We start from the raw sequence: 24,502 nt of genomic DNA on the forward strand, positions 1-24,502 counted from the left end.
CAGAATGCAGCATGAAACTGGCGTTGAGCGCCAGTTTGTATCCTCTAAACTCGAACAAAGTATGAACCATTATACATTTCTGGAAAGCTCTGGATGTCTAATTTTCAACGCCATTGAGAGCGCTCCATTTGGAGTTTTGTAACTCCAGAAAATCCATTTCGAGTGCAGGGAGGTCAGAATACAACAACATCAGCAGTCCTTTGTCAGCCTGAATCAGACTTTTGCTCAGGTCCCTCAATTTCAGCCAGAAAATACCTAAAATCACAGAAAAATATACAAACTCATAGTAAAGTCCAGTAATGTGAATTTAACATAAAAACTAATGAAAACATTCCTAAAAGTAGCTAGATCCTACTAAAAACTACCTAAAAATAATACCAAAAAGCGTATAAATTATTCGCTCATCACAGAGGCAGCAGAACTCAAGGCAGCAGCAGCAGAGTTAAAGGCAAAGAGACAGAGAATGGAGGCAGAGGCAGCAGAGAAAAAGGCAAAATGTAGACAATGAAAAATTTGTTAAGATACATAATCCAGCAACAAGGAGATAATTTGCCACCTGAAATAGCTGCAGATCTTGATTCTTTGAGAAGTGCACCAACCTCATCCCATGCAAGATGATGTGCGAGCACTAATAATCTAAATTATCAATGCTGGAATCTGAGTACTTTTTAATTGTTCAATGTCCTAATGACTTTTGAGATATTTATTTGTAGTTTTTTTCTGGTGACTTTATTTGTAGTTTACAGTCATCGATACACTGAATTCAAATTATTATTATAATGATTCACTTTTGCATATGTATTTTTGTTCTGTTTTATGTGTTTTTGTTTGATTGGCTGTTAGTTGTTTTAATAAATTAAAGCAACTGAGTGGAAGAATGTATAAAGAATAAAAGAATTGGCATATATTATTATAAATTCAGATTTTTTTTAAAAAAAATGTAACTCTACATTTTGCAGCGGTTTTTAATCCACCACTATATCTTAACAGAATTTGTCAACGGACACTATTTTGCAGCGGTTAACAACCGCTGCCATCTCCAAGCAATCTTATTCTTTCGATTTCGTAATGGTTATACCAGCGGTTATTATTAACCGTTGCTAAAGGTTTAGCCGCACACTATCTTTCAGCGGATATATCAATCACTGCTATCCGTTTGTCAGCGGTTAAAAACTGCTGCTAATCTTGTGCAAAACCACTGCTATTTGCCGGATGTGGTGTAGTGGCACCATATACATAAAATTTATTTTTCTTTAGAATTGTGTGATTAATAAATGGTACATAAAAGGATATATGTAACTCAATATTTATATTAATATTTCATATTATTATGATTTGTAAATTTTGAAGAAAGTTTCATGATAGAATATTTCATATATTTTATTGATACATTTATATTAAAAATTAATTTTTAATTATAGATATAATTATTTGGTGTAGCAATTTGTGGAAAGTAATAAGAAAATTGTAGTTTAACTAGAAGGTTAGAAACTACAAAATAAAACAACTATAAAAGATAACAACATTAATTTTCAAATCTTTTAAGCATAAAAAAAATTATTATTATTTTAACTGATATATAACTTATTCTTTAGAACCCAACAACTTATTTAATGCAGCAATGTAAGCCTCAACACTTGAAACAACTACATCTGTTCCTGCTGCAGTACCACTATCACAAAAAAATATTAATGAATAGCTTCAGAATTGAGTATTGTAATGAACATATGTTGCTAAAGCAATTAAATTCTATATATACTTTATAAATATAATTATACCTAAAAGTTGGATGAACATTTTCTTGTGATAAGGTAGAAGTAGATTCATAATTGCTGTTTTCTCTACAAATGACAACATATGTGGTGACAATACCATCAATCCCATTTTTTATTGTAGTGACTGAATATTCAACAAGTTTTATGGGTTCCTGCATTAATTCCTTCTTCAACATAGTAGTATAAATATTATAGATTAAATGCACTCAAAAGATAGAATAGCTACAATCCAAGAAACTTCCGATTGTTTACTATGATTATAGTGCCCAATATAATGATACATGGTAACAATAATTGCAATTATCTCATATATAACTTCACAATTTTCTAAGATATACAATAAAATAATATATTTATGTATAAATATATCATTTTTTAAATGATTTTTTTATGATTTATTATTTTAAATCAGTTAACCATCCAGTAGAACCATACAATTTTCTTCATTATTGGAATGTAATTATGATTGCAACTACATAAATCTATATTTAATTATATAGACTTTATTTTTCATGAAAACTACAATTTCAAATACGTGAAAAAAATTCATAGCAGGATGAATTTTTTCTCATGCTGCAATTCGTAGTGAAATGAGGCACTAATATAAAGATAGAGAAACACGAAAATATGTTTGAAACTAGATATAATTACAATAACAAAATGTGTATGGGATACAATTTTCTTTAATTCTCTATCGTTTTAATTGGAAGTAAAAATGATATTTTTGTTTCTCTATCTCTATATTTGTATTTTGGCTCAATTGCCAGATTAATATTAATTATTAAGACCGTTAAACATGCTAACCTGACTTGGTTTAGCTAACTAATTAAACAGGTTAGTGTCAATCATATGTGTTTATTAACCAATGAATAAAAGTCGAACCAATTTAATAAAATTTCATTGAGCAAATTGAGTGGTACCATTTTTTATTTTTTTAAATCAAAATTGACTCTTTCTAATGACAAAACCAACAAAATAAGAAGTTTTGGGTCGAAAATACAAAAAAAAATTGAAAGTTAAATTGTGTCAAAATTTAAAAAATTCAAAAGATCATGATCATTATAGCAAAAAGTTATTTTTTAATTCAAACCTTCACAATAAAATTAACTGCTTTTAATGCCGAATCCACTGATCCTTGACCAATAGAACATGCAACATGTGTGCTTCCATTCATATTAATGAGTCTGATTGTTGTTGATGGAAAACCTAATGTTCCAGAAATTACCTGTATTAACAGATAATAGTCACATTTCAATCCACTACATTAAACATAAAAAATATTTCAATTACCTATAAGTTATCATATCAATATTTACCTGTAAGTCACCAAGTTTCCAAATAGGTTCTATATGGGTAACTTCATTTGATACTAATGTTCTAAGGTCTTCATCAGTAACTCTCTAAGAAACCAAATACATAAAAGAGTTAAAAATTCTATCAATATTAATCAAATTAAAATTTTACATAAACAAAAGTAATCCGAGTAGTCTTGTAGTAAAACACTTTGATAAATGGATGACATAAACAAAAATAAAAATAATTAATAGTTGATCAGAAAGATATATAAGTTGAATTAATAGTTCTTAGCTACCTTTTTCTTATCACCTAGGGCTTTGAAATTGAAAAACACCTTGTTAATTTCATCATCTTTAAGTTGAAAACCAAGCTGAAATAAAAGAGAAAACCTCATCAAATATAGTGAAAATAGTTAATATATTATCAAACTTATATGACTATTTGATACCTCTTCAAGACGCTTTCTTAAGGCAGCTCTTCCACTGTATCAATAGTACAATTAACTCAACATTATTTATAGATATAAAGACTAAACATGAATTAGATAATATTTTGGAGGATTAAAAATACAAAATTCACCATTTAGGGTACACTCGATTAGCAGTAAAAAGGAGATGAAAAATTCCACAAATACATTTAATATGTAAAATTATATAATCTATTATACATTTTTATTCTAGAACGAAATATATTCTAATTAGACAAAACAACAAAAGATGACAATGATATGAATATTACTTTTTTTTACATTTTAAAAATAGCAGGTGATCTTAATGAGTATCACCAAACCATTTAATGTAATTTGTGCTTAATTATATCATTTATGTTAGCAATATGAACACTTTAATTACCTACTAGCTAATGCATTAAACATCCAATCACTATTACACATCTAATAATATTATTGATGTCAACACGTGTAATAATTGTTTTTAAGAATGCAAATTTAATTTTATTTCTATTATCAATTTAGAAAATAAATTATTTTAATTTAAACATTATTTTTATAATTAACTACCAACAGCCAAAGCGTCGATAAGTTTTGATGGAAGTTTTTTAAGTTAATTTACTAACAGCCGAAAATGGAATTTTAAATTATTTTAAAATTAAAAAAATAAAAATATATGTATTGATCAATAAAAAAATAAAACACAGTATTTCATGTTGTCGGTAAATTAATTTACCGACGACTTAGTGGGCAAATCTTAATATAAAATGGTGTCCCTTCTTTTTTCTTCCCCCATTTTAGCAACTCTCTCTTTCTCTCTTTCTCTTTTTCTATAAGTTTTCTCATTTCTCAGAGCTTCGACCAATATTCTGTCAATGTAATTATGTTCGTGGTAAGTTTTTCCTCAATTTAATTAATTATGTTTTTGTGGTCTATTAAGTTTTTTTTATTATTTTTTAGTACCCCATTTTTCGACACTTTGAATTTGGCTTCTAATTCAATTTTGATTTTTGCATATTTCTGGTAACCTTTGGAGATTGTAGCTGTTGCTGGAGTGAATATGGTTCACTGAAATTATTATTTTTGGAGGCATCTATAGATAAATTTGTGTAAGGTTAATATTTACTTATCTAATTTTCTTTCTATTGTTATTAAATTTTAATTCAAACCAAAAATAATAAATTAAAATAAGTGAAAATAATATGTTAATTGAAAAAATGTTTATTTTTGAAATTATTGCATGTTTAGGATAGAGACTTGGACTCGTATGACAGAGTTATAGGATGGGTAAGGCGAAATGATTTTGTGTGAATGTAAAGATTTGTTCTATTTGTTAGTTGTTGAGTTTGTTTGTGTTTGTTCTGTACTTCATTTGTGAAAAATAAGACATTTAGCACGGGTAGGATTAAATAATGTAATTGCAAATTATTTATCTATATTATATAAATGTATTACTTATATATTGAAATACACCATAGACTTGAAATTTGGTAAATTAGAGGGTTTTAATTGTTGAAAAAATTCTAGCAAAAGTTTTAACATTTTTTAGAACTTAATACAAATTAAATTGCAAATTCTTTTTGCCAAATGTATGTGGGTGGATAGTACAGATAGCTCAAAATCGATTTTAGACATATGAAACACTATTCAAGTAATGGCAATTACGAGAGATGATGTGTTCCTTTGCTATTAAACTATGTATGGATGTGAATGACAATATGTAATAATAATTAGACAACAAAAAATGATCATGAGTATCATAGTAATACAACAATAAACAAAAACATATTTACTAATTTCATGTAATTTTGACCGAAATATTCATACTAGATGCATTACTCTAAATTTAATAGAAGATAATTTGAATTTTTTCAGAAATATATATTCATAGATGAATAGGCCATGAAAGATCCAATTATATATTTATCAGTAATGTTAGGGAGACAAAAAAAACAGTCAGAATTTGTCTTATTTAACATTTATTAATTGTCACAATAATTAATGAATGCTAAATAAGACAAGTTATGTCTGTTTTTGACTAATTTCTTTTATTATCAAACATTTTCGTATGTTTATAATAGCTAAGACAATTAAAGATAAAGAATGAAAAGCTGAGTTTAATTGCTTACCTAAGCTTTCCTAATACATAACCATCACCTTTAGATCTTCTAATCCCAATACTCTCTGGAAGTATTATTTCATATGTAGCTTTATGTTTTAACCATCCATCCTATATATAAGTCATACAATAAACATAAAAAATAACTTCATTGGCCAAATTTAGAGGATTATTTTGTTGAGCGCTTAAAGTTAAACCAAAAAATTAGTTAAAATAATTCTATTGTTGAATGTAAAATGTATTCATGTTAACCTAAATAAAATATAGGAATAAGTATTGTTTTAATCCCTAAGATTTAGAGTCAAAATCAAAATCATTCATATCCTTATTTTTTATTCAAAATCATTCACAACGTTTTATTTGGTATTAAAATCATCCTTTTGAATAAAATATTTTTCTAAATAACGAAGATACCCCTTATCATCCTCTTTGTTTGGATGTCCTCTCTTTTGCAGAACCGTCCTTAGCAATTCCAAATACACATCCCTAAGCATCATTCATTTTGAAATCTTTGCCCTAATTTTGGTGCTCCTCAAAACGGTGTCATTTTAGAAACTAGTGCTATTTCGCCCTTTTGTCCTGGTACACGTTGTTCTCTGAAGCTTCAGCGACTCCAAAACCTTCTGGTTGTGTTGGTAGTGGCACCCTTGAAGGTAGTGGAGCTTTCAGAGTTTGAGGTGTCCATCATGCGCCGTTGACACCACCATTTTGAAAACAATCGATGTGGCTACACCGCAGGACACTAGTCCTGTGACCTATTCTTCTAGGTAAATTTTAGCATTTTTGTTTTAATTTTTTTAAAAGCGTCGTTTATTTATTATAAAAATTTTATAAAATTGAAGAAAAGTTCTAATTTTTGGTGATTTTAGTGATTTAGGAATTTTAGATTTTGTTGAGATTTGTTATTGATTAAGTAATTGTTAGTGATCTGTCACTGATGTGTTACTTATCGATGAAAAAAGTTTATTGTTACTAATTTCAGAGAACAAAAACAACTCTCTCTTTCTCCTCCTTCTCCAATCGCCATTCGAAGGAGAATCCATGCTGCTGAGACAATGACCAGTGCTGCCAGAACTGGGATGCTCATGTACCTTGTGCTCAAGAGGAAGCTCCTTTCTAGAAAAGAATAAGAAGGAGGAGGAGAAAGAGAAGGAGGCACAGATCCGTCGAGACCGAGTAGATCGGTGATGAGAAGGTTTGCTCGTCCACAATTTTCCAACTCTCCTTTTCTCCTCCTTTTCCTTTTTTTTCTTCTTTCCCGTCACACCAGCTCCCTTCTCTCTCTATTCTATTCTTTTTCATTCTTTCTATCAAAAATGAATGCTGTATTATTTTTGTTGCTGAACTTGAAGGATTAGATTATAATAAATGAAATTGATAATTGTTTAAATTTAAATTTTGTATTGTTGTTGAATGTTGTGTTTTTGAATTTGATTGTTAGTATTTAGTGGTGGTGATGGTAAGGGTGATGATAGTGAATGATGAGATTAGGGCCAGAATAAACATAAGGCCATTTTTGTTCGTAAAATATCGAAAGGACAATTTTAACACCACATGAAATGTTGAGGATGACTTTAAATTAAAAAAAAAGTGAGGAACAAATTCGATTTTGACCTCAAACCTTAGGGACTAAAACAGTACTTATCCCTAAAAATATATTTTAAATTTTAACATAATATAAAATAGATAAAAAAGAAAAATTCTAATGTATGTAATTTTGGTTAACTCTCATAAGTACTTTTTAATTTGATTGAAATTTTAATGTTTTTTGACATCATTTATAAAAATTTTCATTGTTTCATGTTGTAAAACTATCGAATATATAAAGCAGTTAACTTTATGTCCAAGTTGAAAATTATAAACTTTGATAATACAATTAATACTTATTGTATTGTCTAAATAATATCATTAAAATTTTAACAACACTAACCTGATGAATGCCACTTTCATGAACAAATGCATTAGCACCAACAAGAGCCTTGTGCGGTTGTAAATACATACCAGTGTACTTTTCGACCTATAAAAAATTATTAAATTTATAAATTGAATAAAAATAACTTTAGTGACAGTAAAAATAGAAAGTTAAGAATAAAGCCAAAATAAAAGTAGTATTAGTTTGAGATATAAAACCATCTTGCTTGTCTTTAATATTTGTTGTGTGTTGATTCCTGTGTATAATCCATCAAATTGATCATATCTCTTACATTTTAAGGCCATCACAATCTTGAAAAAGATAAAAATAAAACATTATTAATTTAACAATAACAATGAATAGATTTCTATTTTTCTTTTTAAATAAAAACAATGCATCTAATCTTTGATTCTTAAATGATAATTAGTTAATTGGTTATTTTTTTTCCTTGGTTAAGTGCTGTCTAATTATTGTATTGTCCCAATGTTAGAAGCTAGCTGTTTGAAGTTTAATTGGTTTTTGGGTAAGTTAACCTGTAAATTTGTTAATTATCTAATTTAAAACCAAATTGACACTTTTTATTTGATAATTAAGGCAAATAAACCTAATTATAGAAGAATGAATGCAACTAGTGAACTCCTCTACTAATAAATACATATATGGAATTGCTTAACATTTAAAATCCTTATATTCAGGTACTTATTTCGTTCTTTTTCAATAATGTTGGGGAGACAATAGTTAACGTTACTTTATTTAATATAACATCCATAATTTAATGCATATAATATTCATAATTATTTATCTAAGTAATACATCTAAAATTTTAACATTATTTTAGTAGTAATTAATAAATGTTAAATAAAGTTATTTTAGATTTTTGAATTAATATTTTATTGTCTCCCAAATATTATTCTTTTTATGGCAATGTCAAAGAAAACTAAAAAAAAACTAATGCCATTTATCCTTTAATTTAAAACCTATTGTGGATTTAGTATTATTATTGTTATTATTATCATTTTATCTAAAAATAAAAGATTAGTTAAATAGGACAAGTTCATTCATTTTGCATCCATAACAGGCTTTATAGTATATTAAAATTAAGTGAACTTAATTAAAAAAAGGCTAAGTACCTATTTTTAAAGATGTAGAAAATAAAAATAATGGATTAGAGTTTTTCATTGGTTAAAAAAAGGTAAAGTATTTTTTTAGTCTTTAGAGTTTGGACAAAGTCTTAATTTTGTTTTTAATATTTGAAATGTCATATTTTTGTCCTAAATTTTATTTTATCCAATTTTATTTATATGGTCAAAATTAAAGTTTCTTCTTCTAAAAATACTGTTTTTCTCTATTATTATATTTTTTCTTTTATTATTATGTTACTTTCACTATCAAACCACTACAACTATCACTAGGATTACTATAATTACAATTTTTACTGCTACCTAGAAGAAAATCATAACGGAATAAAGAGTAATTTCTTTTTTAAAATGTTAGTTTTGACCAAAGGAGTAAAATAGGATAAAATATTTAAATGTGACTTCTCAAATATTAGGGATAAAATTAGGACTTAGTACAAATGTTAGAAATTAAAATAGTGTTTTACCCATAAAAAAGAGTTAAATAGTAACTATTTATAAGAATTTGATAAACCTTCACGTCACACCTAACCCATTTTTATCTATAGACTTTATACCTACAATAAATATTAGAGTGAACTACCATTTCTATCTATGAATATTCAAAATACTGATAAATTTATCCGTAAAAAAATAAAATTAATTTTATATTGATGAAAGATGGATTTCAGTTAACAAAATTATATAAACTCCAAAAATGATCCTAAATTTCTAAACTACCCTCCTTGGCCTAACTTACTCCATCTCCAGTCCCAACCTCCAATTCCTATTTCATAATTTTCAACCGCTTAACTCTTCATCACCACAACTTCAATCACCGGCCTTTACCATCGCCACTGCCATCGGCCACCTCTTTCTCTTTACCAATAGAAAGAGAAAGTAATAATGTTATTGTTGTAACTAAACGTGATTAAAAAAGCATATATAAGTCATGTCTGATTATTGTGAACCTTAAGTATATTCCAGGTTAATGAATCATTTGAAGTAAAAGAAAAAAAATATGAACAGTGACTATGAAAAATGGTATGTGATGGGAGTTCGAGAGACTAAATTAGGGTTTTCCCTAATTAACAAGGAAGAAAGTAAGATTACTAGAAGGAATATCCAAGGTGACACTGAGAACTTGTCGGTGACAAGTGCGTCCGCTCAGTGCTCTACCTCGAGCTCGTTGGCAGCATCGAGTTGATGGTGATTCTGGTGGCGTGTATAAGATCCGGAATAACTGCTTTAATAAAATAATAATTTAATGGCCCGGAATAGGTTTGGAAACTTAGAAATAATAATTAGAAAATATAAAGGTGAAATTTCAATTCAATGAATTTTTTGGGTAAGAAAATGTATCTTTTGCGAAAAATTTTTGTAAAAACGCGTATCGGCAGTACCAGCTCTAGTCTAACCGGTACTACGTATTGAAAAAAAATAAGATTTTAAAAAATTGAATTTATTGATTTGAAAGATAAATAATTTAGAATTGAAAACCGGACACTAATTCTAAAGGTTTTGCCCCAAAGTGGGCCAAACGGGCTAAAAAAGCTAACGGGTTGGACCGGGCCCAAGTTAGACCCAAGCTCAACATATATAAACATCTTATAATGAGCATTCAGCTCATTCTTGCCCAAATTTGAAGAGAGGGGCGCTGCTAGTTCTGAAAGGAGAAGAGAAGTTACTATTCATTTTCTCCTTCATTTGGCCATATCTTGAGCTACGAGGCTCCAATTGATGAACCGTTTGCGGTCATGCAAAGCTCTTCCTGAGTCCGTCATTTCTAACTAAGCTTTGTTGGTAAGAAATTGTGTCTCATGCTCCAGTTTCCTGCCCTAAGTAATTTTACATTTTTAGGTTTGGTTTTGAATAGATTTTTGTGATTTTAGTTGTTTAGGGTGATCTAGCATTGGAATATTGTTGGATTTTTTTCTAATATCGTTGGGTAAGGTAAGTCTCTTCAAATTCTTGTGGTTTGATATTTTGGTTAGCCATAGTGTTGATTTTTTTGGTATGTTATATGTGTATAGCTTGATAGTTGGTGAGTTTTGGAAGTGGTGTTGGTGCTTGAGGCTTGTTGAACTTGTTGGAATCAAGCTTTGGGTGTTTTTTCTTTTAGGAAAATCAGCTAAGGTATGGTTTCAATTTTTGCTATGTAATATATAATGTTTTAGGACACTTAGACTAGTGGACCATAGGATAGGATTGAAGTGGTTGTTGATAATTGTTGGATTGATGATGTATGATGATTTTGATGACTGTGATAATTTTGATGAGAGTATGATGTTATTGTTAATGAATGATGTTGAATATTCATACTGGGGTTGAATAATGATAATTGTGATGATTGAAGATGAGATAGGATGAACGATGTTTATGATTGGTTGAATTGTGCAAAATTGTTGATATTGATACCTTGATGTGGAAGTTTGTTGATTTTTATTGAATTATGGTAGAAAAATTGAGAGGAATAGAGGTTGAGTTTATTGAAGTGTAATGGAATGGTAAAGTATAGTATGTGGTAGTGTTTTGTGATAAAATTGGGTATGTTTTGGTTTGGTTTGGTTTTGGAATTTGGAAACTAGAGAACTTTGATGTTTTTGTGTAAAACTTTATTTTTGGTGAACTTTGGAGGATCATAACTCGATCCTCAAACATTAAAATTGAATGATTTTTTTTAAATTAAATATGATTTCAAGAGCTTTAAAATGATACAAAGTTTGAGGTAAACGGAGTTTTGTAGAGGAAGTTATGAGAATTTGAAGTTTGGTGTTTAAAACTGAAATTCTGCAGCATTTAATTTTTCTAAGTTTCTTACAGCATACGTACACGAACCAATACACGCGACGCGAGCATTCCATTCGAGTTAAAACACTCGCATACGCGAGCAGGTGCCGAGTACATGGACACACTCTTTTTCAACGTGTGCGTACGCACGTCAGGGTTGTGCGTACGAACATACTCTGTTTTGCTGAAAAATTATTTTTCTTCGTTTTCAAGGATTCTCTAGCCTTTCAAACTTCTTTATAATGTATAAGATTGCTAATTAGAAATTAGGCCCTAAGATTGATAGAGATAGTCTGGTCAATCAAATTAGTGAAAGTCTATATGAGTTTAGAGCCGATGACTTAAGTTTTGGAAGGTTGTGGACGAAATTAGTGTATGTTGAATTGTAAAGTATGTCTTTAAAGAGATTTTGAGAAAGGAAAATAATTATGATGAAATGGAAAGTTGATGATGGTTATGTTGAGTTGAGAACTTGGAAAGGAATGATGAGCTTGATGGATATTGAAAGATAGTGTGTCATTAGAACGATAGTGTGTCGTGTACTATATTCCTATAATGTTGAGACTTGAGAGTTGAGAATGGATTGAGAGGAAAAAATGGTGGTGACTGACGATGATTTGAGGTTGATGGACTTGTTGGATGTTAAAAGTGTGCCAGGCACTATATCCTTGAAATGATAGTGTGCCGGGCACTATCTCCCTGGAATGGTTTATGATGAAACAGATGTTATTGTTTTTCCTTCTCTACCATAAGACTGTGCTAAGCACTATATTCTCGGAGCATGCAAGTGTACCAGGCACTATATCCTCAAAACAATAGTATGCCAGACACTATATCCTCAGAACAAAAGCGTGTCAGGCGCTATATCCTCGGACGTGGCAGAAAGGTGACATCCGAAAGGATGTGTCGGGTTGGAATTTATGGACTAACAAGTGATATCACGAGCCAATAGGACAAAAATTCATCATATGCATCTTCTGTATGCATGTTTGCTTTGCTTAACTTCAGTTATATCTAAATGAATCACATGTCTACTTGCTATTTGTTTACTTGCTGTATATGTATATTACTTGTGCTTTACTTGTTTGCATTACATATGTTTTTTACTGGGATTGAGGAGGCTTGGTAGGTGGTAGCGATGGGATCGCAGGGAGGTTAGGTTGGCGAAGGCTGTGGGACAGCGGTGCTATGTTAGTTAGAAACCCCCTTAAGTTAGAATACCCTATTTATGGTTTAAGTTATTTATTTATTCTAAGCTTGAATGTCTGTATCGATGTGAAGTTCTAGGATTGCCTTTAGCATCTCGTAACCTTATATCTTACATACTAGACACTGTTACCATACTGAGAACCTTTGGTTCTCATACCATATATTGTTGTTGTTTTTTAGATGCAGGTCGCAACTCACCACGGTGAGTTTGCGGACATGATGATAGAGCGGAGGATGATCTTTCTTATGTTTTATTTTACTTTGCTTATGTTGTAGTTATTCTCTCATCTTTTGTATATTTTACTTTTTCGCCTTAGAGAATTTATTCCTGGAAACTTTGAGAGATAGATTATTGCTATTTTAAACTTCAAAACTTTGTTGTATTTAGTTTGACTAGCTAGTCTAAACTCCGCAGGCTGTGACTAGTCCTCTTTTTGTATATCATACTTACATATATCTTGATTACTTTAATTATTACCTTGTGTATCCTGGAGCTATATCCAAGATTTTATATGTATTATTTCTTCTTCTGTTCATATCTCTGCGCTTAGTTACTGTGTGTGAACGTTTCGTGCTTTGTAATTCCGCTTTATGTGACTTTGAGCTTTTATTCCTTCATCAAGCTTCTAGTTATATAAATTCTTGAATATATACTATATTATGAGCTTTAAAAATGTCGTGGCACTTTGTTATCCTTTTCCTTACAACTAGAGGTAAGGCTTAGGGTAATTAGAGTGTTACAGCGTGCAGCATCGAGATGATCCACAACATGCCCCTCATCCACAACGACCTCCCCTTTATTCTTCTTCTTCTTCATCAGTCTTGTTGGCGTCGTTGTGATGCTCTTGTTCTTGTTCTTCTTGTTGAGCTTTACAATGCCTTTTTTTTCCTTTGCGGAGTTGCTTGTTGTTGTTTGAATTATCCTTCACACGGTTGAGCTTTAGTTTTGTCATAAGAGACAACGACAGTTGTTTGTTAGTGTTTATGGTTGTTGAATTATACAAAACTAAAGTTGTGAAAATCCCAAAGGAGCCACTACAAGCTTCGGTTCCTAATGCCTTCCTCATTTTGTTGAGATGTTATTTAAGATCAAGATTTTAGAAAGTGTGATGGTGGTGGTTGCAAAGAGAAGGATGCAATAGTAACAATGGTAGTGACGACAAAGAGAAAGAGGTGGTAACAGTGGTGGCAGCCGCGATAATAATAGTGGTAGCTAAGATAAGAGTTGGATGAGTGAGGATGTGGGTGGTGGTGGTAAAAGATTGGAAATTGGAAGTGGAATAAGTTAGGTTAAAAGAGATAATTTAAAAATTTTGAAAAATTTTTTAAGGTTCGGATAATTTTGTGAATTAAAACACATCTTTCATAAATACAAAGTCAATTTTATTTTTTCATGCATAAATTTAATAGTATTTTAAATATTTGTAGTTAAAAATGATAATTTGCTCATAAATACTAAGATACTAATACTACATGTCTAAGTATACATGAATCTTACACTTAATCTATTATGTCATGAGTGCTAAAAGGTCTTTATTCTCTTTATCCACAAATATAAATATTATTTATGATGTTTATATTAATGTAACCATGAATCTGATTACCTACTTAGTACGATGATTGTCAAAATAATCCTACTATAATTAATGGACATGAATGTAAATCGAAAAATTAAATATTTACACAATTTAAAATTATGCAAATTACTTAAATTGATCGTTGGAAAAAATTGAATGAAAAATAACTTATATTATTGGTTAAAAAAATGCATGAACTAAATAATAAAAAATTAACACTCACCTCTTCTAATGATGCGTTACCTGCCCTTTCTCCAATTCCATTAATTGTAACTTCTAATTGTCTTGCACCAACACGTACACCCTAAAAGTAGTCAAGGCTTGAAAAAAATACAATATATACTTTTGTATTAAATTATTAAATGATAATGATATTATGGTTATCACCTCTAAGGTGTTAGCAACAGCAAGTCCAAGATCATTGTGACAATGTGTTGAAAGAACAACATTTTCAATTCCAGGGGTATTGGCTTTTATATCAGCAATTAATCTTCCATACTCCCATGGCATTGTTATGCCAACAGTGTCAGGTATGGCCACAGTTGTAACCCCAGCCTTGATAACTTCTCCAAGAATTTGATAAAGAAAATCTCTCTCTGATCTGAAAATATAAAAATAAAATTAATTGATTTTTTTAAAAGAAAAGAAAAGATAAATTATACAAAATTAAGTGTTATTATTAGAAGTTTAGGAATGTAGGACCTATTTATTTATTTCTTACTAGAAATATAATTTTTTCGTTATTTAAACTAATTATTTTTGTAACATATTTTTCACAATTATTAATTATTTACAAAAATAGTTAATATTTTAAACAACAATTTGTGTGAAAATTATAAAATAAGTATTTAAAAGTATTTTTTACACTGTATTTATAAACTAAAAGTATTGTCAAAAAATATATTTTTGCATGTTATTTTTTTTATTAATTATTTGTTTTGAAGAATAATGCTTTCAAATATTCTTTGACAATTTAGTAATTGTATAAAGATATTTATTAAAATAATTGTATTTAAAACAAAGATGACAACTGTGCGGATGAAACAAAGGGAGTCACTGGTTGTCCGGTTAGAATAGCGGTGGAACTTTTTTCTATGACATCAGTTGGCAGATTTGGAACAGATTTATTAGAACTATTTTTTACATCAATCATTCTGGCAAATAACTTCAGAGCGTCCAAGTCGAAAAATCTTGCTTGACTGTGAAATATAACTTGTATGTCGTCATCATCCAACATCTCGTACTTTCTAAACTTAACATAATTAACCTTGCCTCAGTGATATATGAATATGAAAAAATAATTGCTTCACACGTTTTTTTTCACACTTTCCTACCTTCTGTAATATACTATTATGTAATTCCATCAAAGTCATTGACAGATTTACAAATACATATATCTACTTTTTGCTAGAGAAAGTTACATCCTCACTTGTATTTTCATTAATTTTGTCTCGATGATGCACTAACAAAAAAAATACTCTCAATCATCTCTCCTTATGCTCAATAAATCTCAAGTGTGCTTCATTACATTCAGACTCGTTTATTTATAGAGTTCATGCCCTCGTAAATCATCGTTACCACCTTAGGTTGACTAAGTTGAGCATAAATCATGAGACACTAATGAGAATTACTGAAGCAAGCATAAATCGTGCTAGACTCGAGAGAATCCTCTTAGAGCATAAATCGTGACATCCTATTGAGGATTGGCCAAAATTCACGTGAAACCTAAGGGGATGGAACGATTTATGCTTTATTGCTAACCTTAGGTACTCTAGTACGATTTATACCTTTTCCATGCATGCATTAATCGTTTTAGGCTGATATGATTCATATATTATATACCCCTACAGCCTAAAACGATTTACATAATATTAATAACAGGATAATCACGTTTTGGAATTCGTTTCAAGAATCCAGTCATTTTACTTTCCATCAAATTTATTTAAGTAAAAAATCCAAATTATTATTTATCAAAAAAATTTTCTTTTTTATTTATTTGTATACACTACCTCCTATATCTAGGACATATCTGTGAAGTTAAATGTTTCCTCACTTTGATTAGTAAAAATTTCTAAATTAGATAAGTTATTTAATTTTGATGTAAATATCTATTGGGTTTCAATACAAATTTATTGAATATTTTTTAATTTATGCATTATATCGTTTTATGAATAATAAAAAGAATATTAATGCAACTAATAAATGATATAAGCATAGTTAGCAAATTAAATACTAGCTTAGCTAGTTCGTTTGTTAATATCTAAATTAACATCTATTATGAATAAGAAATCGAGTGATGACATTCGATTTTGATCTCCGTAGAAGATTTTCCTTTGATATAAGCCCAAATATTTCTAAAATATTTGGTTTTATATTAGTACTTCCAAAAAGTATGATAAATTAATTTCAAATTAAATGCCTCACATTATTATTTGAGAGAACCTGAACAAAATCATTGTACATTATAAGAAATGTGTTATTTTAGGAATTTCAAACAAGCATATAGCTTTATTGTATATGGGTGCAAAAACTAAAATATCTTTAGAATCAATCATCTAAACCTGATAATTGTGGGGACTTAATGCTAGATATAGTTAAAAATATTTAGATTCTTACAAATACAAAAAACATATAGAGAGACCTGGTCATTACCAAATTTTACAATATTTGTAAAGATAAAAATCGTATTTTAGCATTTTTAAAACATATGTTGTAAAATAAACCCATGTAATTTAGGCTAGAGCGTTTATGAAATATCTAAAATTATATATAAATCATTATGCAAAAGATTTTTATTATTATTACAATAACTATAAGATTTATCTAATTTCCCACCCAAGAGGCACATTGAATTATTTTAATTCTTATGGAAGTTAAATCATTAAAATAAACTGAGCGGTAAACCGTAATTCATATATACTTATTTATTCACAATATATATAGATTTTGGGACACAAAAATAGATCAATTTGTTTTAAACAAAGTTGATGATATACTATTTTGTGAACAGGTACTTCAAATATATATAGTGTTAAAAGTATATCCATAAAAATCATTTATAAGAGTTTTTATTTGTCCACAAATTTAAATGGACATACATTCTCGAAAAGCATTATCGTGCCGACATCTATTCCTTGATGCTAGATTTATGATGCGTTATTTGTGTTCTAATAATCAAATATTATATTGGTTTTTCATTTTGAATTATTAGTTTATGAGGTAGTAGTGGACTTTTGAGTTTCAAATGAATAACAAATTTAAATCTCATGCTATTTTTATGGTTCTTTTATGTTTTCTTTATCTGTTAACTGTTCTATATATAATAATTTAAGATGTGATATTTGTATGACAAAAAATAAATTGTCTTTAAAAGATACTTTTGAAACCACTAAAAGACATCCTTTTTTTATTTTATGTTTTAGGTATCTAACACATTTCGAGATTTTCAAATACCATTATTTTATGAAGTTATGTTGAGCTAACCCAATTTTTTATGGAGGCGGCCAAATTAGCTTATATATTTCATGGTTAAACTATTAAAATTATTATATTCCTGATTTTTTAATACGCCGATAAAAATATCTTTCACTCTTATTAATGAAAAGAATATCTTAAAAATATTTTAAAATACAAAAAAATATCCAACTTTAAATATATATTTTAAAGATTGAATTTTGATATCATTTTTGACAAATATAATTAAAAAATAAAATATTTTTATTCTTAAATTTTGATAATGTAAAATTTTTTTATTTATTTTTGTTAATAATTAAAAAATAAAAAATGCTAGAGGTCAAATTTTTATGTTTCTTATTGTACTTTTTAAATAGTTGTATAAATATTCTTACAAAATTTTGAATCAAATGTTCATATATTATTTATAAAAAAAAATTAGTTAACTTTATCACGTTTCATAATGTTTAAAGATATTTTTATCATTAAAAATAGAAGGTATTTTTGTGGATATATTAAAAAATCGGAGACAATTTTAATGGTTTACCAATATTTCATTGTTAGAATAGCCTGGCACTAAGATCATTAACAACCAAAAGTAATAATTTAATTTATTATTTATAACATCAAATTCTAATACCTGGTAGCATCTTCAGGAACAAATTGTATGTCATGGCAACCCAAATTTCTAGCAAACTTCACCATCTTGCATGCAATCTCAAGAACCTCTTCCTTGCTCTTACCCAACTTATGCTCCATATGAATTGGGCTTGTAGCAATAAACGTGCTAATCTTTGGTCTCATGGCATGTTTAACAGCCTCCCATGCAGTTTCAATATCCTTCTGATTACATCTAGCAATACCAACAATAACCGGAACATATCCATCGTCACCAACATCGTTTCCGACCTCTTCGGCTATCATCTTGACAGCCTTGAATTCGTCTTGAGACGAACAAGGGAATCCTGCCTCTATGACATCCACGCCAAGCTTTGCGAGCTGGCGTGCGATGTCAAGCTTCTCCTGGGGTGTCATTGCAGCCCCGGGAGACTGCTCCCCATCGCGTAGTGTCGTGTCAAAAATGCGAACATAATAAGGGTTAGGGATATAATTGGGGATGTATATTGGGCGCATGTCAATGGAATTTTTAGTTTGTTGTGGAGAAGGAATCATAGAAGGGATTGTTGTCATTTTACTTAATAATAATTGAATATGTGATGGTTTTTAAATTATAATGGTTGGAATCAGCAAGTTAGAATGTTTAGAGTTTGTAGAAGCAAGTAAAGAAATATTTATTAGAGCGATTCAGAGTGCAAATTCACACACTGCATATGCATATATAGTGACAACACAAGTTGTTTGAGGAACAAAAAATAAACCTCATTATAATAGTAGCTTGGATTAGTTAAATAGTGTATTTTTCTAATGCAAAAAAAAAAAAATTGAATATTTTGAAGTAAACTTGTGAAAGAAAATATAAAGCGAAGGAGTAATACATATATTTTTAACAATTCCGTTAGCTAATTAACTAGGGGTGGTGCAACTAATTAATTACAGCTAATTAGTAATTTTTTATTTTTTTTAGAAGGAACGTACATTTAAATTATCATAAGAAATATCCAAAATTTAATAAGAAATGAAAAATCTAAAATCTAAAAAAAATATCTACCACCAAATAATAATAAACATCCAAAATTATTATAAAATCATAATTCTAAAATTTATTTTAAAATTTTCAAACATTATTTTCAAAATTCAAAATTCATTTAAAAAATCCAAAATTCATCCTAAAACTTTTAAAATCATTTTAAAAATTTCTAATAAAAAACACATTTGAAACGTAACAAAAAAATATTTAAAAATATCTAATACCAAATAATAACAAACATCCAAAATAATTATAAAATTATTTTAAAAAATCATTTTAAAAATTCATAATAAAAAAATATCAGAAATGTAACTAAAAACATCTAAAACCTACCAAAAACGAGATATTAAAATCTTTTTAAAATTCTAAAACTTAACAAAATGAGACATACAACAAAATATTAAAAAAAATAAAAAAAACTAAGAAAAAATCGAAAACTATTAGAAAAATATCCAAAACCCAAAAAAAAAGAATATTTAAAACATAAAAAAAAAACATCCAAAACTTAAAAAAAAAGAAACATCTAAAATTAATAAAAAGAATTATCTAAAACTATGAAGGAGTGTGACGAGATGAAGGAAATAGGCCACAGTGTTCTTGCGTGAGGAAATGGAAAAAGGGTGACTGCGCTGTTGCGTTTTGCGTCGTCGTTGTGGCAATAGAACTCCCACGGGCAGCACCATGACAACGCGAGAGGATGTGGGTAAGGGTGATCGGACTCGGCGACTCCACGTGCTGAATAGTTGGGAGTGCATAGATCGCAACTCTGCGAGAAGAGTTTTGACGTCGATGCGCAAAAGCGGTGCGGCATGAGAGGATCCCCTCGGGAATGGCGGCGTGACGCGACATGGAGGCGGCGAATCACAACAGGAGAAGAGGAAAAATAATGTCGCATTAGGGAGGAGATGAGTGACGCTGCGTCATTTTTTATGAAAAGAATTTTTTTAATGTAAATTCAAATTTTAAAAATTTTAAAATAAAATTTTTAAAATTTTTAAAATTTGTTCTAGTTAGCTGCATATGTAATTAGCCACCAATACTTTTTTATTTTCAAGTAATTTTATGAGATCAATTTTTAATTGAAGTCATTGATCCTATTATAACTTTACAAGTGTCTTTGAGAGTAGTAGTATTCAAATTGAAAAGTTTTAGAACTTACACTCGGTCCATGCATAGTATAATTCAGGTCAATTTTATCTAAAAGTTTGTCTAATTAATATAAATCATTTGATTTATTTAAGGATGTCCTGTTTCTCCTTTTCCACTTATATCCTTATTCATTATAAATTATAAAATACTTAATTATGCACTAAATATTTAAAACTTTCAATGTTAAATTATTCTAAACACGTTAAATACTTTTGAAGATAACGACTTTTTAATTCATGTACTTTTATTAAGAGTGACCTATACAGCTATACTTATAGACAGAAAGACTAATGTATTTATTTATTGGATTTGTTAAAAAAAATTCAAGACTTTTTTAATATCAAATTTAATTATTTTTTAAGATAATATTAGAAAATTATCAAAATTTATTATTTTTGATTAACAGTTAAGTAGTAATATTTAAAAATATTAACTAAAAATATGTTATTATTTGACTATTAGATTAAAAATATTAGACTAATAATTAAATATATTGATTAATATAAAATAAAATTGCTAATGCTTAAGATTTTGTCTCTCTTTTTTTTCATTTTAAAAATTTAAATAGAAAAATGCAAGTGAAAACACATAATATTAAATGTTGGCTACAAAATATGCTGAAAGGACACCCTTCTTTCTAATTAATCTCCATTTGGATTTCTTTTTCTTCTTGGAGAAGAGAACACAATGTTGGGAGAAGAGAGAAACGGGACACTAGTGCTCCAATCGAGATTTCGTTTCGATTAAACATTTATTTTCATAATGTATGTTCAAACAAAAAAACATTTATTTGCATTCTTCTCTACATAACCATTAACCATACCTCATTTTATAACTAAAAAAAAATAATTTTTAGCGGATATTATTTATTTTATTTTTAATAATAATAAAAAAATCACCAAAATAATTAACAATATTAGATATTAGTTATCTTATATTATTTTATTAAAATATTTTGACGACAATTATACAATTGTGGATAAAAATCTTTTTAATGGATATAAAAATTATATAATTGTTATTATAATATATAATAATAATAACAAATATATAACTGTTGTAAAAACATAGTTAAATAAGACATATAATCATCATTATATTATATATTAATAATAAAAGTGATTTTTGTTGTAATGTTCATCGGTAAAAATTTAGAAAAACCCTCCTCTTCTCTATTTCTCTCTTCATTTTTGGGTAAGAGTCACCCAAACTAAGATTTCTAAATTTGGTTCTTGAAGAGAGTTATGGGTTGACATTTAGAAGTCCTAAGCATTAGGTTGTTAAAGTATAGAGATAAGAAAAACATTTTTTCTGATTCTCCCTTAATTTTGGGAATCCTAGTAGTTAGTTAAGCTTAATTGAGTTGTAGCAACTAGAGCTCAAATTTAACGTCTGAGGATAGAAAAGAAAATGAAAAAAGGAAGGCCTAATTTTGTAAAATATGTGCGCCATTTTGGCGAGCCATAAGTTAGTTCTCGGAGCTTTATTTGAGGTGGACTTGTCTTATTAAGATATTCATTATGTCTTGTTTCATGTTTTTGAAGAAGGAGACTATACAACTTTTATGTAAATTATTGTGAATTTTGAAATGTGAGTGTACAAGATAAGATAAAGATAAAAATGGAGTGTTTTAAAGAGTGGTTTTTATGCCGCAATGTAGATAACTGGAGAAAATATAAGGCGGCTTAGAAAGAGACAAAAGTGGCTGTAAGTGAAGCAAGAACAAAAGCATATGAGGGTTTCTACCAGTCTTTGGACATGAAAAAAGGAGAAAAAGGTATATATAGAATCGCAAAGAGTCGTGAAAGAAGAACGAGAGATTTGGATCAGGTTAAGTGCATAAAGGATAAGGATGAAGAGGTGTTGGCTCAAGAGGAGAAGAGTAATGAAAGGTGGAAGAGCTACTTCTATGAGTTATTTAATGAGGGACAGAAGACTCTTCCGAGCCTTGGTCGGTTATGCACAAGGGAAGAAGATCAAAACTTTGACTACTATCGAAGGATCCGGGACTTCGAGGTAAAAGAAGCTCTAAAGCAGATGAAAAATGGCAGGGCAGTAGGACCTGATAATATCCTGATTGAGGTTTGAAAGGGTCTTTGAGAAAAAGGCATCAACTGATTAACCAAGCTTTTTAATGAGATTTTAAGGTAAAAGAAGATGCCTAATGAGTAGAGAAAAAGCACCTTGGTACCTACACTACAAGAAAAAAGGCCTATGGCCACGCTTTTTTCTTGCCACGCTTTAAAAGCGTGGCCAAAAGTGGTCAATGGCCACGCTTTTATGAGGGTGGCGATTGATTAGAGATTTGGCTACATTTTTTTTGCTACGCTTAAAAAGCGTGGCGAAAAGAGTCTATGGCTACGCTTTTATGAGGGTGGCAATTGATTCGAGATTTGGCCACGCTTTTTTTTGCCACGCTTAAAAAACGTAGCCATAGAGAGAAACAGGCATGCTTTTAAAGTGCGGCGACAAAGTTTTGTTTTAGTGACATTTTAAAAGCGTGGCCATTTCCTACAACTCTTTTGGCACGCTTAAAAAGCGTGGCCAAAAGGTCCTTCCAAAAATAAAACGCTGCGTTCCTTTATAAATCAAAACGCTGTGTTTTCTCCTACATTATTCGAAATGAAAGAATCCCCTTTTTCTCTTCAAAGAACCCAGAACCAGAAGTTAACAATTGACCCATTGTTACATAAATAATTCTCTTCAAATAACAATATATGAAATTAAAGAACCCCCTTTCTCCTTCAAAGAACCCAGAACCCTAAAAGCTTCGAAGAACTGTAGCCCTCCACGAAGAACCCCAGCCCTTGCAATGCCTCCGCCGTCACTCTCTCTTTCGGAACTCCCACCATGGCAGTGGATCCGTCAACTGAACCGCCTCGATAATCTTCTTCAGTGCCTTCAAGTCCTCATCACACCGTTGTAGCGCTCCGAGAAGCTGCCATCTCTTCTCCACCACCGATTCCGCCGGCGCAGCTTCCGGTGCTTCGTCCAGTCCAATCAACCTCGCCACCAAAGTCGGTGAGCGACTCTCCGCGGTCGGCGATTGAGGCTTTGTCGCACGAGACTGGCGAATCTCCGCGGGTAACGTCGGGCTTCTCGGCACCTCGCACGGCGATATCAATTTCCGGCCGGCAGCAACTTCGGAAGTCTTCTCCTCTTTTGATATTTCTCCAGCGGTGATAGAGGAAACGGCGGAAGAAGAATTATTCTTAGGATTCTTCTTGTTACCTGATAATGAGGTGAATTAAAAAAGAAAAAGAAACAATTAGTTATGTGAACGATCGAAAATTTAGCGAACAATGGAAAGGATTTTGGTGTTTTACAGGAGAATGTGATGTAACACCCTAATGTTCAAATCCTTATGCTCGAGTCATAAGTCAATGATATTACGATGGTACGACTCTCAGGTGGATTTTTAATATATAAATATAGGTAATTTCGAAAGGAATATTAATCGAGAAGCCTGAAAAGAGTAGAAATTTTCGAAAGGAGTATTAATCGAGAAGCCTGAAAAGAGTAGAAATAAAATCGCGAAGACGTATCACTCACGTTTCGACAACGAAAAGATAAAATGTAAAGCCGAAAGCGATATACGGACAAGGCATAAAGGAGATTAAGAGATAGATAACAGATAGATATATATAACATAAGTAAATAGCCACTAGTCGCGACCCGCGAAGTTTAGGCCCGCTAGGGTACAGTATGAAAGTAGTTGACAACAGTACACCCTAATCTCTCCCAAAGGAAACATAAGAGCCTCTATAGGCAAGTTCCAAAAGAGTTCAACACATAATATAATCTTTTCAAATCAAAGGTGGAGAGATTCTAAGCAAAACACAAAGTAGAGAAAATAAATATCTTCACCGTCTCTCAGATGAACCGCAGCTCACTTTTGAGCACCTGAACCTGTATCTGAAAAACAAGAGATATATACGGAATGAGAACCCCGGGCCCATGGGTTCACAGTACGGTAAAAGTGCCAAATAAATACAATGCACTGCAATAAAA

At 29.9% G+C, this 24,502-nt stretch overlaps 1 protein-coding gene across 1 annotated transcript; it reads right to left on the minus strand.

Annotated features, from left to right (window-relative positions):
- Positions 1-1,584: 1,584 nt before the first annotated feature.
- Positions 1,585-18,885, minus strand: LOC107474596 (probable 2-isopropylmalate synthase). Its single transcript, XM_016094233.3, has 12 exons — positions 18,335-18,885; positions 14,629-14,842; positions 14,465-14,545; positions 7,769-7,861; positions 7,569-7,655; positions 5,649-5,749; positions 3,520-3,553; positions 3,367-3,441; positions 3,092-3,175; positions 2,866-3,000; positions 1,779-1,927; positions 1,585-1,672 (listed from the first exon to the last, which is right to left on the minus strand). Exons 1-12 carry the CDS (start codon positions 18,883-18,885, stop codon positions 1,585-1,587), a joined length of 1,692 nt encoding a protein of 563 aa, XP_015949719.1.
- Positions 18,886-24,502: the final 5,617 nt, after the last annotated feature.

The sequence above is a fragment of the Arachis duranensis genome, chromosome 3, assembly GCF_000817695.3.
Source record: "Arachis duranensis cultivar V14167 chromosome 3, aradu.V14167.gnm2.J7QH, whole genome shotgun sequence".
Classification (NCBI taxonomy): domain Eukaryota; kingdom Viridiplantae; phylum Streptophyta; class Magnoliopsida; order Fabales; family Fabaceae; genus Arachis; species Arachis duranensis.

Coding starts and splice junctions, on each gene's coding strand:
- LOC107474596 (XM_016094233.3), bottom strand. CDS start 18,885: ATGACAACAATCCCTTCTATGATTCCTTCTCCACAACAAACTAAAAAT. Junction 14,843..18,334: donor GTTCCTGAAGATGCTACCAG/GTATTAGAATTT, acceptor TTATATTTTCAG/ATCAGAGAGAGATTTTCTTT. Junction 1,673..1,778: donor AATGTTCATCCAACTTTTAG/GTATAATTATAT, acceptor TTTTTGTGATAG/TGGTACTGCAGCAGGAACAG.